General features: G+C 51.4%; 1 protein-coding gene across 1 annotated transcript; it reads right to left on the reverse strand.

Annotated features, from left to right (window-relative positions):
• Positions 1–302: 302 nt before the first annotated feature.
• TTC22 (tetratricopeptide repeat domain 22) lies at positions 303–16932 on the reverse strand. The gene is made up of 7 exons (XM_075002977.1): positions 16310–16932; positions 10624–10679; positions 8301–8416; positions 7421–7539; positions 5342–5503; positions 3043–3195; positions 303–1574 (listed from the first exon to the last, which is right to left on the reverse strand). The coding sequence occupies exons 1-7, from the start codon at positions 16874–16876 to the stop codon at positions 1044–1046; spliced, it is 1704 nt and encodes a 567-aa protein (XP_074859078.1). The 5' UTR covers positions 16877–16932; the 3' UTR covers positions 303–1043.
• Between the last annotated feature and the right edge of the window lie 2022 nt (positions 16933–18954).

The raw sequence follows: 18954 nt of genomic DNA on the forward strand, positions 1-18954 counted from the left end.
TGGGGGCTCGAGCCGGTTGATTGTATCCTTGATAGGAAAACCCCGCAAGAGTTGAACCCGGCCCTTCTGGCAGGCATCTGGCGTTAACAGAAGGGTTACACTCACAACACTCCTGTTAATATGTCCCAGAATCTTCTTTGCTTTTTTTGCAATAGTGTGGTAACAAAGGCTGCTATCTGGAGGTGCAATGCTCAGCACATCATAGAGCTCCGGGCTCTTAAGACCGTCAGTTTTCGGTTGACTATGCTCCTGGAGAAGTACTCTGTCACATAATCTTTTATTAATCTTTCATGCTTGGAAAATCCAGGACAATCCTGGAGGGCAGGCACCCCTATGTGCTGTTCAAGTTGGTCAGCTCATCTAACTGCTCTACAGTTCTCTGGTCTAGTGGGGCAGCATTGCTGATGGATGCCATGTTAGCACAACTTTTGCAAAAATTGGTGTTTTCATGAAAGCACCAGTGCCTGGAATCATGTGATTATGTAGGAGTCACAGCTTTCATTTGTTTAAAAAAAAAAAAAAGGGTAACTTATTAGCCCTTTGGTTGCGGGGAAATGGAGGGACTCATAATCAGAGATCACTCTTCCTTATTTGGTGTCTACCTCAGTTTCTCCATTTGTGAAACAGAGGCAGGGACACTTGGCCACTTCTGCACACTGCTCAGAGATCTTGGTGGATGTAACTTGGCTTGCAATTAAATAGTTCTTGTATTGTCCAGCAAGGCCGAAAGCCACCACAGGTTCCAAGAACAAGATGGGGGGGGGCTCCATGCCCACAAAAGGGGCAGAAGGGGTGGGGCCTATGGCAGTCAGCCCTCAGCACTGCTGTTATCACAATCCTGACCCTCCCTCCGTTAGAGCCATGCAGTAGCAGTGGCTAGAGCTCTGGTCCCCAGAAAAACAGGGCCCTGGGCAACTGCCCCACTGCTGGTGGGCCTGATATTGTCCACTGCTTGTTTGATGAGATCTGAGAGAAGCCGAAGTATTCAGCTGCTATCACGAGGAGGCAGTTTTGCTGCAGGATGTGATGCCGACATGGGTGGTTCAGAAGGACAGCGACCGTTCAGTTAGTTTGGGCTTGGAAATGTCAGTCTTTATTGTCTCAAACAGCATCTTCACCAGCTCAGTGTTCCCTCGGGTGACCATGGCTTTGGAGAGCTCAATCACCTCTGTGGTGTGATTGCGACACACCAGCCTCAGCTCCTGGCGGACCCGCAGCTTTGGGTATTTCTCCTCAGCCTTCTTCACCCACAGTTCCACCTCCTGCATCAGCATCTCGGCATTCACCCTTCGCTGGCTGAACAGCCTAAGGAGCGTCTCCATTAGGCATCGGAAGCTCTCCGTGTAGGTGGAGCCCACATCGTCCAGTTCTATGGCTCGCTTGAAGCACTCAATCGCATTGGACTCCTCATTTCTAAGCCTCAGGCATTTCCCCCTCAGCAGCTGTATCTCTGGCAGTGAATCTCCCAAGTCAAACTCCATGGCTCTCGCAAAAAATTCCAAAGCACTGCCCAGCGCTGTCTCATCCACTGGGAATAGTTCCTGCACGCCATCAACACCCAAGTAGTAGGAGACCTAGAGGGACATAATGCAGATTCACAGCCACCGTTTACAGGGGAACTGCAGAGCCTTTTACTATAGCTGGAGGGGACTGCATTACGTTGGGCTAGCATCCATTAGCTGAATCCACCTGGGGGCAGTGCAGAGTCACCACCACCTAGTCAAAGCTTTGGGCCAGTCTGCATACATTATCCACAGCCACTACCTGAGCTCTGCAGTTCATGCCCCTCCACCTCCAGCCCTGCACTGGCTCAGAGTTAGGCACCTTTCAAGTTCATGGTCCATTTTGGTCAATTTCTTGGTCATATGATTTTTAAAAAAGGTAAGTTTCATAATTTCAGCTATTAAAATCTGAAATGTCAGGGTGTTGCAATTGTCGGAATCCTAATCCACAAATGAGTTGTGTGAGGGGTGCAAGGTTATTATGTGTGCGGTGGGGGGTGGGGAGTATGGCACTGCTGTGCTTACTTCTGTGCTGCTCTTGGTGGCGGTGCTGCTTTCAGAGGAGGCCAGCTGGAGAACAGTAGCTGCTGGCCGGGAGGCCAGCTCTGATGGTAGAGCTACTGCCAGCAGCAGCCCAGAAGTAAGGATGGCATGGTAGAGTATTGCCACCCTTGTTTCTGCCCTGCTGCCTGCAGAGCTGTGACCTTAGTCAGCAGCTGCTGCTCTCAGGGTGCTCAGTGCTGAAAACAACAGTACAGAAGTCAGGGCAACATGGGTATGGGATTGCCACCCTTAGTTCTAAGATGCTGCTGGCAGGGTTCTGCCTTCAGAGCTGGGCACTTGGCCAAGATTACAATCACTGCTTTCCAGTTGCCCAGCCCTGAAGGCAGTGCAGAAAAGAGGAATGGCAATACCATGACCCTCTGAAAATAACCTTGTGATACCCCTGCAACTCCCTTTTGGGCCAGGACCCACACGTTGAGAAACGGCTCTTCCCCACTCCCCCAAGGAAATCTGTATAGTAGAGGGGGAAAGCACACAAAGGGCCAGATTTCACAGAAGGACATCAGATTTCACGGAGCATGACATGTTTTGCATGTCTGGGAATTTGATAGGGCTCTACTCATAGAGTATGTGTCTACACAGTAGTAACTGTGCACAGGCTAGCCAGCCCAAGCTACCATGAATCAACCTTGCATTGGTAACAACAGCAGCAAAGACAGTGTGGTGCAGGCTTCAACACAGGCAGTGCATGCCCAGAAGGGAACCTGAATACCTCTCAGCTTGCTAGCCCTTCCAGGACCCACGCTGTGCTATCTTTACTGCTATGTTCCCTGTGCTAATTGGGTTAAAGCTATCTCAGGTAGGCTAGCCCTGGTCCAGATTTTCCTGTGCAGACATACCCTAAGAACCAGGGCTGACTCAGTGCTTTCATGTTCTGCTGCCCTGCTTGTTTAAGGAGTGAATGTAAATAAAAGCATGAAGACGTGAAAAAAGCAGTAGCTGATCTCATTGGGAGAACATCAGTGTACATACTCACCTGACCCATGTCCAGGTATGTCTTCAAGCATGGCCGAACCTTTATGACGCTTTCCAGGTCATCTTTCGCACTGTTGAGATGTTTCCTGTCTGGCGTGCCGCCCAAACCCATCTTTGCACGTTCCAGATCGCGCAGATAGAGCTTAATGTGGATCTAAACACAGGAGGAAATTCCTTCTGGCATACATTTCATTGCACTGTTATCCCTCCTGCCACAATCTTCGGGATTAGCTCATCTTTTTGGGGCCATTTAGCACATGCAGCACTAAATAGTTTAATATTAGTACAGACAACGGAACCCCTTTGGCCAAAGCCTCAGGTGGGGTTAATCAGCGTAGCTCTGCTGCAAGCCAAGTTACATCCACCAAGGACAGCAAAAAGTCCTGTGGCACCTTATAGACTAACAGATATTTTGGAATATAAGCTTTCGTGGGCAAAGACCTACTTCGCCTGATGAAGCGGGTCTTTGCCCACCAAAGCTTATGCTCCAAAATATCTGTTAGTCTATAAGGTGCCTCAGGACTTCTTGTTGTTTTTGAAGATACAGACTAACTCGGCTACCCCTCTGATACTATCCACCAAGGAGCTGTCTAACCTGCCCATCACCAAAGCATCTGAGTGCCCAGGACAACATAGTTCCACACACCTCCTGGAACTTACTGGAACCGCCGTCACAGTGATGAGGATGTAAATCTAATGACACAGTTATATGAGTACGAATTGGAAAGCGTCACATGCTCCTGTCAGTTGTACACCTGCACCTCACTGATGACGCCAGGGATTCTACCCGAGTGAGGGCATTTACCTGCTGAGTAAAAGGCCAGATGCAGCTAGCCCCCCTTCCCAAGTGAAATCTCCCTAGGGGCCCCATATCCTGGGTGAATCAGCTGCCTGACTGCTTAGGCGTGAAGATGCCTGTTCAAATGATGCCTCCTATCCAGGTGTCTGGGCATGGAGAGGCTGTGAATCTTCACAGATGCCCTCTCCAGCCCATCTGACTGCCCTGGCCTGGCAGGGCTTGCAAAGCAGGTCAGTGAATTTACACAGATTCTGCATTTTGGCACCTCATAGATCCTCTCTCAAATAAAGCCCTTCCTGGAAACTCACTGAGTCAGGTGGCTCTTGAAAGGAGAGAGGCACCAGCAAGTGGAGAGGGGCAGCAAACCAGCATTACTGGCTGCTGGAACTCGAGTACCTTCCTGTGATTTGGGACCTGATTCAAAGGCCGTTGAAGCAGCTGGGAAGATTTTCATTGACTTCAGTGGGGTTTGGATCAGGTCCAAGATGCCACCGACCCACTCTTGTGCAGTGATGGCATATGAGAAGTGTTGATACCTTTGTGGGTCAGATCACTTCCACAATCATTGATATTTACAGCAACATCATACATCTCATGGGCTGCCTTTTATCTAGAAGCTTCCCCAAGCAAGTAACAAGCTAACCAGAGAGCTCATTTCCCCACCACTGACATTCAGCCACCTCTGGGATGGAGCATGGCAACTGTTTCACACCATGGAGCAACACTGCACAACAGGTTAGAAGAGGAAATGGAGGCACATGCTTACTTCGTTTCTTAAATTAGGCCCCAATTCAGCAGAACATTAGGCACCTGCTTCACTTTCAGCCAGGCCCACCAACAGGGAAGGCAAAGCAGGCAGTTGCCCAATGTTTCAAAGGCCCCGGAATGGCAGCTTGAGCTCCAGGCCCCTTTGAATGGCCACGGTAGTACAGCTCTGCATGGCCGTGGGGAAAGGGGCAGTGCAGTGATTCAAGCAATGCTAAGGGCTGACTGCTCTAGGCCCCACCCCGTATATGTTTGGCCCCGCCCCTTCCAGGGTGCAGAGTCTCGCTCCCCTCCCACCGTGCCCCACAGTGGCTGTTGGCCCAGCTGCTTCCAGCACATGAGACCTCTTCAGCAGAGCCCATAAGCCCACCTCCCCCTTTAAGCAGGTGAATAGTTCCTCTTCAGTCCATGGGACTATGCATACGCTTAAAGTGAAGGATGTGCTTAGGTACTGCGTTGAACTGAAGCCTTAAAGGCACGGGTGCAGCCCCTTGCGGAACAAAATGGTACGTCTCCACAGGTGACTGATCCCTGTGTGAGGTCTCCCTCCAGAACTCAAGCAGATGCGAATGTCAAAAGGACACAGATGGAACTGTGAGTTGCTGGGGTTGTTTGGTAAGTTTAGCATAGCTTAAAATCTCATGTGGTCCCTAGTAAGGTAAGGGCTGCTCTGGCTCTTCGTTCAGACTGCAGCATGGGTCCCTGAAGACTGTGGTACCAAAGATAAGCTGTATACCTTGGCCCGTGTGCAGTAGGCCTGCCAGTTCAGCTTTGGATCTTGTAGGACATCTAGCGCCATGTTGCAGATTCCCATGGCCATTTCTTGCTTGCCGAGGAAGAGGAAAATTTTTGCCAGTCGGTTTAGTACGGGAGGATTGTCTTTAGCTATTTCTATCGCCTTTCGAAAGCAAGAAAGCAAAACATATTTCCATTAATGAACTGCCTCTTACAAAACCTACAAACATCCCAGATCCAACTGGACTGCCTGTTTCATTCATTTAATGGCTTTTGTGAAACACTGACTATAGTTTTTTGTGACTCAGAAAATGAGTCCAAAACTGCACTCAAAACGATGTGGTACTTTTAAATATGCAGATTCCTGTACTACTGTTTTACTACGGCCCTCAATAGACCTGTTTGCCTCAACTTCTCATTCATCCTAGCCAAGAGGAGAAGAAGAAGAAGAAGAAGAAAGTCATTCATCAGACATATTTAGGAGCAGATTCTGTTACCCCATCTCCCTGAGGAGCACCCTTCTCCAGATATGATCTAACCCCATTAAAGTCCATGGGATCATTGGCTAAGCATAAGCTACCCACTGCAAGGAGGAGCATTAGATTCTGCCCCAGAACAGTCACCACCCGATGATTTCTCATTCAGTGTAACCGTACCCTGTGTCATAACCCGCTGCCCGGAACAGAGGCCCACAAGAGCAGTCATGCTTCAACCCTCCATTTGGCAGCTGGTTCACAACTGCTAGCTCAGGAAGCAGAGCCCCAGTCTGAGGGTCCACTCTGACATCCTACTGGTGGGGTCCCAGATTAGCTGACTGGTCCGCAGCCCCACTTAAGCTAGGAGCAGGAAAGCTGTCCGAACAACTGGGATTCACCTGGCTGTGGACTGGGTGCTTCCTGCTCCTCTGGTTTGACTTCACAGTGTCCTGACCTGGCATGCAAGTCTGATCTCCTTGTATCCCGACCCAGCTGGACTCACTCCTCCTGTCTGAGTACTAGGTGTAGCTTGGCCTGGCCACCCTGCACTAAGAAACACCTCGGTTTCTGCATTATTTATGCCAGGATACAGTCACTACTGCTGAAACAGGAAACACTTTAAAGTTTCCATATAAGATGCTCTTTTGTAAAATCTCCCACGTAACTGGCTTACGTTTGTAAAATGGGCCTATTACCACAGCCCTTTGGTGCCTGATTAAGGGCTGTATAGATACATGCTTGGAAAGTATGGTCACGTGCCCTTTTGAAGTGGGGACTGGGTTATAGTCCTGTCTCTTTCCCAACCCTCCTTCAAGTGGCCAGTGCAGGAGCTGGAATGGTGTCTGTGCAGGGCATTGAAAGGGTGACGAGACGCCTTCTCCCTCCTTTTTCAGGCACTCTTATAGGGATACACCCGACTGATAATGGCAATAGACGTAGCCACTCTCCTTGGTAGAGATGGGGTGAACCCACATTGTGGCTCAAGCCATCCCTGAGTTTTGGGAGCATTTAGCTCTGGGTCCTGACCGGGTGGGTGGCTTGTGTGATTATACTCTTAACCTGGGAGCTGGCAGGACTTCTGATTTGCATGTGTCACCCAGGCAGGTTGCTAATGGAGCATATGGTGCCTCAGCTTCTGAACTGTTCTGGGAGCAGGGGTCTAGCCAGAGTGAGGCTCAGGTGTTTGTATAAGCAATGGAAGCTTCTCTCCATTCCCCAGGGTTCTCCCATCCCCAGAACTTCTGCACCCTTAACAAAAGTTAACTTCTGGATGCCCCCTCCAGGCTCATCTTACAGGCTCGGCCTCTGAGCTGCCGTAAGTGGATGTTCTTGTCACCAGTGGAACCAGGCTGAGTCACATCAGCTGAGAATCTGACTCAGTGTCATTTATCATGAGCTCTGCTTGTGTACCACAATCATCCTAAGCGCTGCTGGCTTTGCCCTAGAGGTACTGCTCAGTCTAGAGTGCCTCTGGGTTGGGGAAGGGACTATGGAGGAGAGAGATGGCAACCTGCATGGTTTCTGGGGATGTAGGTGTAAAGGAGTGACCCAGGGGACTTCCCCAAGTCTTCTCATTACATGCTAGCAATGAAGTAAAAAAGCACCTTGCCAAAGCAATCAAGGGGCCCAGTCCCAGAGTAACCACAGTCATGGATCCCCATCGGGGTGGTGGAAAACGTCTCTTCCCTTTCCAGCAGCATGCCGAGGTAGCACCAGGCCAGAGCTAGGGTGGTGGGAAACAGAATTCAGAGCAGGTTAGCAGTAAAGACACTAACATTAAAAGTGACCCTTCCTGCACAATCAGGCTGACGGGATATTCCACTTTGGAAACAAGAATTCACTGACTGCTTTGGCACTTCCAAGTCAGGATGTTTTAGTGAATTTAGTGCTTTGGACAAGTGGCCAGGAGCCTGGCTTACTTGGTTTATCTGCAGTGTGCCAAGGGACAGTGCAAGCTGGTCTCACACTGCCCTGTCCACGTATTTCAACCCACCCCAGATCTCTAATGGGTCAGGGCACTTTCCAAGGTCAGTCCATTCCTTGGCTTTTCTGCTGAGATTGCCAATAAGCAGCAATAGTGCTGCTGTTGAAAAAGTTATTTCCCTGATCTCTGTTGAGTAGGAACTGGGCTGAGACCATCAGTCTATTTCACTCCTGCCACCCAACAACCATTGCATGGTAACTTTCAGACCCCGACTTTGCAAGGTGTTTGAGCACAGGACTAACTTTAAGTATGCAACTATGTAGTCCCATTTACTTCAACAAGACTATTCATGTGTTTAAAATTAAGCACTTCCTTAAGTACCCTGCTGAATCGGGGCCTTTGCAGCTACCAGAGATGGGATTTGTAGGGCCTCAGCTCTTCTGCACATAATGCCACATTCCTGTATAAACCCCACCTGAGGCAGGCAGGTGTGACTTGTGCCTTCAGCCCTGCTTCTCATATAGTCACTGGGCGTGCCTGGAATCAGCCAGTTCTCATACCTCTGTAGTGAGGATTTGAGGACTTGGTCACTTGCCGAAGCAGAGCCAGGGTCCTATTAAACGAGGGCAGCCGCTTCTGCTCGTTGTTTCCTTTGTTCATCAGGATCCCATCTAATCTGTAAGAAGAACGGGAGAGGTTTGGGTACTGGGTTCTAGCTACACAACCACCTCTACTGATTGCTTTCCTTAGCAAACAGTGCTCTGATTGCTCAGTATGATGGCACGTCTTCAGTCGGTGGGAGTGGCTTATGAGTCCCCCCGCCTGTGTCACACCCTGGAACATCAGGCCATTGCTACTCTATTACTATTAATTAGACTTCACTGTTACACAGCACCTTCCATCCAAGCATCTCAGAGGTGGAGCTTTTTTTCTCTGCTGTACTAGAAACTGAGGTGCGGACACGCAGACCAAATTGCCCAGGGTCAGACAGAGAACCAACAAGGAGTCAGTATTGGCTGTCACGGGCCTGACTTTCCACTGCATTGCAAAAGGAGTTGCCAGACTGGATCAGACCCATGTCCAGCTTGTCCTGTATCCTGTCTCTGACAGTAGCCAGCACCAGACACTTCATGGGGAAGTGTAAGAACCCTGCATCTGGGCGGGGTGGCGTCATCTCCACCGTGGCCCCAGTCTAGTCCTAACGCCTACTAGTTACAAATTGTTTTGTAGGTTTATCTCCCACCTGATGCCCTTTTAATTAGCTTTAAGTGGAGTTTCAGGGTAATGCTGTGGCATCAGGTGGCAGAACATGTGGGAGATTTTTCCAGAGCTCATCTCACTGGATGCATGTCGGGTGCCGAACTTTTGTGACGATCTGGCCATGAACGCTGGATCATGTGGACTTTCACATGGCTGAGTCCAGTTCCTGACGTACAGGCCCATTCGTGGGCTGAACAGATGAATGTGTTGGTGCTGGCTAGTTGCAGCTGTAAACTGGCATCCGGAGCAACCGGGCTTGCTACTGACTCCATTTTTGCTCCTGTTGTTTTTAAGACTGGGATTTCCTGAGGGATTTAGGTAACTGTATCCATGGAATCTGGGTAACTAACTCCCTTTGGTCTCCTTTGAAACTCCCAGCCTAATGACTTAGTTTGCTACTGGAACTCCCCAAATACTACTGATGTCACAATGGTCAAAGTCTTCCTTCAAGAGACCTTTGTAACTCTCCGCCGGGTGATCATTTGCCCTGTCCCCTTCCCTGGAGAGCCTGATGTCAGTGTGTGCGTCTGAGCCAGTGGCACTGGGCCTTTATTGCTTCACTGCTATTCATACCGCAACCTTTGAGCATGCCCATACTGTACTCGGCTATCACTGATACTACTGAGCTGATAGCCAGAACAGCATAAAGATGTCACAAATAAATTCTTTCCAGCTCTTTGCTCTGCTGGTGGTAACTTGTCTGCATTCCACAGACTGCGATGGGGCCCGGTGGGAACCGGCATGGTTTTTGTAGCACCGTGCTGGTGGTCCAGCATTCCAGGGCTTCGTTCTTAGTTCATGTGATGTAGTCCTGCTGACAGACTTGATACTGTCCCTGTACAACACACCTTTCTAATTTGGGTTGTGACATCTTGGGTGGCACAAGCCAGTGGGCCGGGCCACCGACTGCCTCAACGAACAAGCTCACTGGCGGTATGTCAGACCCTTCCCTGAGGGATGATTTTATTTCTTCAGATCAAACAGCACAACACAAATCTGACTCATGAAGTCAGGCCTGGACCCAGAGTCTCCTGCAGGTCTCACTCTCAGCTGGGTTGCCTTTGGGCCTTTTAACTAAGGCCCAAAGCTGAGAATTTAGGAGCCTAAATGGCTCTGTGGATCTGGGCCCCTTGATTACCAGTCTAACACTTAACCCCTGGCCTCAGGACCATCCCCAGGGAGGCAGGTAACTTAGCAAAGGCGGGCTAGGCCCAACTGCTTTACAGGGCCAGCCAACTTATGCCTCTGCCTTTGCGGTCCACTTATTTGGTGGCCACGGCCATGGCATGTGAGCTTCTCTAGGAAGCCCCTTTTCCTACCGGATGGTAAGAAAGAACATGTGTGATGCAGGCCGAACTCCGGAACCTCCTGAGGTAAATGGAGTTTTGCCACTGAGCTCAGTGGAACCAGGATTTCCTCCTGAGCCATTTACACAAGTCCTCCTCTGCCTGCGGCTTCCGATGCCAACCATCTGCCAGGTTGCAGGCAAACTCCACCTCCCCACCACATCCCCAGTTCCAGTGTAACCTGTGGCTGTTTATTTCTCCTGGCCTCCTTGGAGAAGGTGTTTGGTGCTGTTCTGCTCTCTTATTCCAGTTCCACACCAGACACTCCCTCTCTTACCTGATGTACAGAGTGGCCATAGTGACGTACCAGCTTCTTTTCTCCTCCAGGGGGACCTGAAATAGGGAAATATTTGTCGGAGAGTCATTAACGCCTGAAAAGCCCATAGCAACATGCCCTGCTCCTGCTGCCTGCCTTTCCGTCACAGGAGAAGCGGTTTCTGCAGCAATCCTTCTTCAGGCTCCACTGACACCAATACTGAATCAGGCCCACCCAGCCTGACTTGAACCCCGTAACACCTTTCGTTTTAGTGGCACGTGTGCTACTCAGCACCTGTGGTGGTCTTCCAGCTCCTCTTGGAGCACGTGGTGTTCCTCTGAGGTTGAAAGTGACAGATTACTGGAGGGAGGGCACCTGCACTCCTAGCTCGTTAGAAGAGCTGAAAACAGTTGGAAAGGCTATTTCTCCTCCACGGCTGAAGCTGAACCAAGCCCCAATGCTGGTACTTTGCCCAGGATCTGTTGAAAATGAACCAGCTTTGTGATCTATATTCCCATCTGGTGTCTCAGTTTGCATTTAATTGTAACGGGTTGTAGGCAAAGTGCTAATTGCTATTCCCTTTAGACCTGGCGGTGAAGCAGATTTTGCAGGTTAATGGGTTTGGAGAGAACTGAGCTGGGCTGAATTGTTTAGAAGCTCTTCAGTTTAAATTTCTTCCATGATTTCTTTCCAGGTTCATTTTTGTCTGTGCGCTTTAAGAAAATAAGCCTGTATCTTAAACAGCCTAGCAGAGTGGTCCCCAAATCCTCCCCCCAGATCATTTGCAGAGCCCATTCCCCTGCATCAAAGCCAGTTCTAGACATTATGTTCACTTCATGAAATGAAAAGGGAAACCACAACGTAGATTTTCGGACAGCAATTAGTAACGTTATTGGAAGAGGTTTAATTTAAAAATAATAATTGGTTGCAACTTGGCAACTTATTGAAAACTTATTTTCCTCTGATTATTTTTATTTACCTTTTATTTTTTCACAGACCTCCTGAAATATCCCCGCAGACCCTCACGGGTCTGTAGACCCCAGGTTGGGAACCAGTGGCCTAGCAAGATGATGTAGAAGGCAGCGGCTAGCACTAAAAGGGAGAGGATTCAGGCATATGGTTTTGCTACCTTACTTTTTGGATGGCTAACTCAGGACATGCCTAAAGGGGATGGAGGGCACTAATCTGTGGAAAATGTTTAGCATTCTGCTCTCAGAAAAACAGGTCTATTTAAAGCATCAGCGAGGTAGCCGTGTTAGTCTGTATCTTTAAGAACAACATGAAGTCCTGTGGCACCTTATAGACTAACATATTTTGGAGCATAAGCTTTCATGGGCAAAGACGCGCTTGAAGCAGGATTTCTTGTAGGTCTATTTAAAATGGATGAACTTGGTTACCTCAGAAACCAGCCTGTGTGGAGAAAGGGTTCCATGGGGGACTGAAAGGTTTCATCTTGGGATGAAACCCATCATTTTAAAGCCTCTACGAGAGGGACTGGACCCCCAGCAGAGGAGCATTCTGCCCAGCTGGCTATCCCTCAGCCAACGACTCTGGAACCTGGCTGCTGAGCAACCCTGAGCAGAGGGGCCAAAGCTCTTGTCTCTTTGGCAGTCCATGTGGTCAACTGGAGAGGAGCTGTAAGTCTGGAGACCCCCAGCTGAACAGAGCTTTGGAGCTTGTGAGTCACAAGTCCCAAGCTTCCCAGCTCCTCACCACGCAGGCTGCCCGAGAGCTTAGTTGAACCTGGTTGCCCTGGTGGGCTGTGGAGGTGAGCTGGCAGGAAGTCAGGCAGTTTTCTAATGCTCCTTGACAGGCCACAGGCTGGGAACCACCGGAACATGGTGGAAAGGGGGCCATTGCTGTGAACTGTTTCCATTCTGGCCAGTCGGCCTTCTCATATTCACTTGTCCCACCTGGCCACTTCCTCTGCCGCCTTCAGCGGAAGAGCAAACTGCCTGCCCCCGGTGCCCTCCCAAAGGCAAGTTTGACACCCACCCTCTTGCGTGACACCCCAGGATCTGAACCCGAGCTCTCTCAAATTGAAAAGCACAAGCAGCTACAACCTGAGCGACAGATTCGGCCTCTGGAGCTGGGCCTACATGACAGACACACACCGGCCCTGGATGCAGTGATGTGCAGAAGGCACAGCCTGCAGCAGGCCAGCGCTTACGGCTCCAGAGAGGGCCGGGCTATGTCGCCACTCCCTGGCGCAGCAGAGCAGACTGTGCATCCTGTAACGGAGCGCGATACCTGTGGCGACCTGGATCTCAGAGAACCTGCCTGAACAATGCCTCCTGGCGCGCCCACTGAACTGTGTCTCCACCGCACTTAAAGTCTCGCTTGAGCTTTTGCCAAGCGCTCCAGCCAGGAAACCGGATTTGCCATGCAAATCCCTTGTTTTTAGACCCAAACCTGCTCCTTCCCCCAGGCTGACAGAGGAGTTCGCTTGGGCTGCTCACCAGCAGGGACACCTGTAGGCAGGTTAGGCAAAGCCAGCAGGGTTCCTGCAGGCATTTCCCTGTGGCTGCAGGGCTTTAGTTCCTCAGTACTGTTCCACTGGGTCCTACAGTAGATAAGATCTGCCTTAGATTATTCAAGGGAAGGGCATGAGTGATGCTGGACTAGATTTACGAGTCGCAAGACTCCTGCCCACATGGCTGGAATGTTTTTGCAGCTGTCAACCCTGTAAACACCCTCCTGATTCCTCAGGCCGGTGGCCAGGGAAGGAATGGTTGGAGCGCTCCAGAGAAGAGCTGACAGAAGGGTCAATTATTTCACAGCCTCTCCACTCAGGGAGAAGGATAGCTCAGTGGCTAGATCATGGGCCTTCTCAACCCCGGGTTGTGAGTTGAATCCTTTAGGGGGCCCTTCAAGGGTCTAGGACAGGTTAGATTTTAAAAAAATAATCTGTCAGGGATGGCTCTAGGCCCTGCTGTGAGTGCAGGGGACTGGACTCACTGACCTCTTGAGATCCCTCCCAGCTCTATAAGACATGTCTATGCAACTTCTTTTCTTAGGCAGCATCCTTGTGTAGCAAATGGAGTGGCTGGCAGGGGCAGGTGCATAAACCAAGTGGTTTGGATAAGAGGGACATTGATTTACAGCAGCTGGGGATCGGGCCCTGGGTGGTTCCAAGGAAATAACGTTAGTGGACTCACTGAGCAGGGATTCACTGAGGGCAGACAGCTCACACCCTTCTGAGAACAGCCACGTCAGTCTGGCTGGCTGCAGACTTGGCTCCATCTGCTCCACACACGTTGCTGCCCCACCCATTCAGAGCATGGCTTGGTCGAGTCTGTGTGGATGGGACCAAACCACATCAAGAGCCTTGTTCCTACTCCATGTTAGAGTTCTGGGCTCTACCATCAACACAGGCAAGGCCAAGGCGCATTGATCACCCCGTCAGGTGTATCCTTGGCCAATACACCGTGGAGTGTAGCTGAGCACCCTCCGTTGCCTCGGTCTGCAGGAGACCAAAGCACGTTTGTGCGGCCTTTCAACCCAGGAGCACCACGGTGATCAATCACGGGTTCAATGGCACTGTGGCCAGACCAGGCTCTGATAGGATGAAGCCGTTTGTGCTGGTGTTAAATCCGGGCTCGCACCAGCTGGGCCTCTCTCAGGTTCACTAAGCGTTCACGGTGGAGTGGGTTGCAGAGCACTTTGACTGCATCAACGTGGATCTCCGCCTGCACCTGCCTGGCTATCCCAAGGCTGGCGTGTGTGCAGCGTAGCCCCAATCGCTTTGATGACGTGACACATGGCTGCTGAGAGCCTGGCATCGCCTCTCTGCCCTCTCTGTGGTGTTCAGCTGGGAGGCCTCAGGATGGAGGGCCAGCTGTGCTATCTGTGTGTCCCCGGCCTTACAACACTAGGCAGAGCCTCAGCGAGGCACTAAGTGACCACTCTCCAGTCACCCTCACTGGCTGCTGCTCCCTGCCCGCTACACTGCCTGCCCGCCCTCTGCCTGAGCTGTAAGGAGAGTGTCTGCTGCTCTCCAGCTCCCTTGAGTCCATTCTGCTCACCATCTAGCAGCAGCAGCAGGACCTGGGGCTTCCCCTGTGATTCCTTGTAGGCTTCTCTCTTATCTCCACCCCAGAAGGCCTGATTCTAGCCACACAACCTGCTCGTCATGTAGCACCGCTTAGCTTCTCTACCCGGGGAGACAAGTGAAGTGGGTCACAGAAGGAACTAGACTTATCTCCCCTCGCAGGGCCAGTCACCCTGTGACAAACCACCCACCTAATTAAAATGGGGGAAAACAGTCCAATAGCTTTTATCTTACTGAGACAACGGAACAGCCTTAAATGGAAGATCTAGGGAATGTGCTGGAGTTAATTCTCTTGCTAACCATTTCCATCTTATAGTTCTCTATCCTGCCTTTCACTGCCATGTTGCTAACTCTTGTGATTATTTTTTAAAGCCCCAGTTCCAGGAGTCATGTGATTATATGAAACTCTCAATTGGTGTTTACAAATAAAAAACAAGTTTCTAGCCCTCAGGAATGCAAAGAAAAGTTTGAAAATGTGCCAAGAGTGCAGACTAAAGGCTCAGGTAACAGAAGGTGAAGAAAAAGGGTCCCAGATGAATGATCGCTGAAAATGATCCGATTTGCTAAACTGGGATTTTGGGGAGCCAGCTTATGATTTTTGAATACTTGGTTATTTGCAGTGTTGTTGCAGCAATATTAGTTGCAGGATATTAGAGAGACAAGATGAATGAGCTAATATCTTTTATTGGACCAACTTCTATAGGTGAAAGAGACAAGCTTTCAAGCTTACACAGATCTCAAGAAGAGGTAGGTATAAGTTCAAAAGCTTTTCTCTCTCATCAACAGAAGTTGGTCCAATACAAGTTATGAGCTTCACCACCATGTGGCTCTGTAATTAGTTACAGGTTCCTAGAGAACATATTTGCTGTCAAGAGTGTAAAGGACTGAACTGAGCTGTAGCACCCCTCAGAATTTTGCTAGCTGGAGACCTGGAAGCATTTTCCAAATGCACCTGGGAGAAGTACTGGTGCGTGACACAACGCCTTGTGCTGAGTGGCTTCTGGAAGGATGTTTTCTGCGGCTTTGCCAGCAGAACATAGTTAATGTCCTGAAGCAAATATGGTGTGTGCTACCCCAATGATCCCTTTGTCCTGAGGTCTTAGAGGGCAGGCTCAGCCCAATTCCTATGCTAATGAGCAACAAAACCACCTCTGGACCCAGGAATACCACGCAAGTGAACATAATCAGACGCCAGCCTTTTCTGAGCTCCCCAAGGGCAGCCGCACGCTGTATGTGCAGAACAGCACGCCTTTGTTTGAACAACTAGCAAAGATAAGGCTGGAAGGAACTTCACATGGGCTTCAAACATCCTGTGATCTTGGCTACAGAATCGTATGCCCTTTATAGGAGCTGATCTGCAGACTTGGGCCCATACGGATCAACGGTTTGAAGTGACACAGCACGAAGGTGGCGTGTGGAACAGGAGCGAGTCCCGGACGCATCCTTCTGGCAGTGCTCCCCTCCCTCTGGCGTGCGCACGTCTGCCCTGTCATAGCCGCCCTCGGCTATGAGCTGGTAAACTAGTTCCTGCTCTAGTTTCCCGCTATCATAACGAGCCCTGAGGCAATTGCTCTGCGCAAAGCATAGAAGCTCTGCAGAGACGCACGAGAAGTTCGCCCATAACACCACATTGCACAGGTAGGAGCGGTGACTGACCTGCTGCCCATAGGCAAGAGCCTTGTCATAGAGCATGAGGCCGGCAGTCAGTTTCTCCATTCGGTCCTCTTTGTCCACAAGCCCGACGTCAAAGAGGAAAGCATAGCCCTGCTCTGCCAGGCAGCGGGCCGCCCGGAGCTTGGCATCCCCCAGGGACTCGTCTTCTGAACCCAGGCCCATCAAGCGGGCTACCCTCTTGGTGCAGTCAGCCTGTTGCTGCTCGTTGTCCAGCCTGTCGTACACGTAGGCCAGGTTGGCCCAGGCATTGAGGTTGTCGGGGTCCTCCTGGGAGATGCTCAGGAAGAGCTCCTTGGCTTGCTCCAGCTCCTCCAGGTGGAAGGCGAAGGCCCCCAGCAGGTTCCTGACAGCGAACTGCTGGGGGCCAGACTCAAGCTCTAGTTCACACATCAGGCTGTCTCGCTTCAGCTTCACGTCCCTCCCTCTGAAATGCACAGGGGAGCTGGGCTCGAAGTTCAGGTTCATCTCCAGGTGGAAGTGACCCGGGATATAGTCCATTTCATCAATGAGCGTGTCAATATCCACCTCGGCTTCCTCCGGGCTCTCCATGGGGACTTGCTGGGTATGTCCCCACACAGTGCAGCGGCCGCGTCTCCTGCCCCCAGCCTGTCCCTCCTCCTCGCTTGCAATGTTTGCCTCGCAAACCTGTAATTCTGGTTTAGCTGACTCACATGCAGCCGGGGCGGAGCCTGGAATGGGAGGGACACCTGTCACCTTCCACACTCGCAGGTGGAGCGACCCATCCCATTTCCCTTCGGGTTGTATTCTGCCCTGCGTGAACATGGCCTGCGCGTTTCCCGCCAGCCCGTAAAACGCCTTTGAAAATAAACAGCCAAACCCCGATTCCCTTACTCCAGACCCCATCGGACCAGACCAGCTGCTGAGCCTGCTCACGGGCTGCACAGCCTCACTGCTTCCAGACCACATTCAGGGCTTTGAAGCCTGCACAGGCTGCCTCAGCTGGCCAGAGCGGAGGCAGACAGCTGAGTGCAGGTTTTCCCCACAGGCTTCACCCCCCAGGAGAGGGCACAGCAGGCTGGCTCAGCTGGCTGGCGTGGGAGGGTACACCCAGCTCACCCTCATCTTTTCCCGCAGGCTGTGCGCAGAGTCAGGGCACCGGGGCTGGTCCCTGAGCAGGAAGGCAGGAGTGGAGGAGCCACTTGTACTCTTTCCACTCCTTGGTGGCCCCACTCAGGGACCGGCCAGTCTGATCAGCATGTATTTACTCAGCATCAGCTGCTGTCTACTCGCACTGCTGCTGGCTGACCCTCGGGGACACACCTCGGAGGCTGGAGCAGTACCAGCACCTGCAGTCCAGGGCTACGTCTACACGTGCAGCCAACATCGAAATAGCTTAGGGCTTAGGCTATTTCGATGAATAACGTCTACACGTCCTCCAGGGCCGGCAACGTCGATGTTCAACTTCGACGTTGCTCAGCCCAACATCAAAATAGGCGCAGCGAGGGAACGTCTACACGCCAAAGTAGCACACATCGAAATAGGGATGCCAGGCACAGCTGCAGACAGGGTCACAGGGCGGACTCAACAGCCAGCCGCTCCCTTAAAGGGCCCCTCCCAGACACACTTGCACTAAACAACACAAGATACACAGAGCTGACAACTGGTTGCAGACCCTGTGCCTGCAGCATAAATCCCCAGCTGCCACAGAAGCAGCCAGAAGCCCTGGGCTAAGGGCTGCTGCCCACGGTGACCATAGAGCCCCGCAGGGGCTGGAGAGAGAGCATCTGTCAACCCCCCAGCTGATGGCCGCCATGGAGGACCCAGCAATTTCGACGTTGCGGGACGCGGATCGTCTACACGGTCCCTACTTCGACGTTGAACGTCGAAGTAGGGCGCTATTCCTATCTCCTCATGAGGTTAGCGACTTCGACGTCTCGCCGTCTAACGTCGAAGTTAACTTCGAAATAGCGCCCGACGCGTGTAGACGCGACGGGCGCTATTTCGAAGTTGGTGCCGCTACTTCGAAGTAGCGTGCACGTGTAGACACAGCTCAGGTGTGCAGCATCTCCTAAGAACAGGTTACAAAACCAGAGCCTCTGAGCTCCAGGCCCACCCCTGGAGGGGTCCGCTCGCTCTCTGAGCCCCAGGCTCACCTGTGGAGGGGTCCGTCCGCTCTCTGAGCCCCAGGCCCACCTCTGGACGGGTCTGTCCACTCTCTGAGCCCCAGGGATACTCGTCAATGGGTCCGTCTGCTCTCTGTCCATCCACTCACCAAGCCCCAGACCCATTTGCCAAGATGACAGTCTGCTGTCTGAGTGGGCACATGTTTCAGTAAGGTGCACAACTGCCTCTGAGCTTTGTGAATGGGTGGACAAGGTGCACATCTGCTCTTCCAAACCGTGCACATGTGGGAAATGGGTGTGTCTCATTGCCAAGCCTGTGCACATCCAGGCGAGGGGCATGTCTGCTCACAGAGCCCCTGCACACCTTGCAGCATGTAATGTAGCTGAACCAGACAAGGATCGAACACTGAGCTCAGAATGGCCACATTCCTCCCACCAACCCAGGCCAGGCCTACTGCTGAGCTGTAACAGGTACAGCAGGCTCGGTGGAGGGAGGAGAAGCATGCAATGGGCTGTAACGGGTGCAGCAGGTGTGGGGTGGGG

Source organism: Carettochelys insculpta, chromosome 9, assembly GCF_033958435.1.
Source record: "Carettochelys insculpta isolate YL-2023 chromosome 9, ASM3395843v1, whole genome shotgun sequence".
Lineage (NCBI taxonomy): Eukaryota > Metazoa > Chordata > Testudines > Carettochelyidae > Carettochelys > Carettochelys insculpta.

Coding starts and splice junctions, on each gene's coding strand:
- TTC22 (XM_075002977.1), bottom strand. CDS start 16,876: ATGGAGAGCCCGGAGGAAGCCGAGGTGGATATTGACACGCTCATTGAT. Junction 10,680..16,309: donor CTCTTGCCTATGGGCAGCAG/GTCAGTCACCGC, acceptor TCCCTATTTCAG/GTCCCCCTGGAGGAGAAAAG. Junction 1,575..3,042: donor CATACCTGGACATGGGTCAG/GTGAGTATGTAC, acceptor ATGTCCCTCTAG/GTCTCCTACTACTTGGGTGT.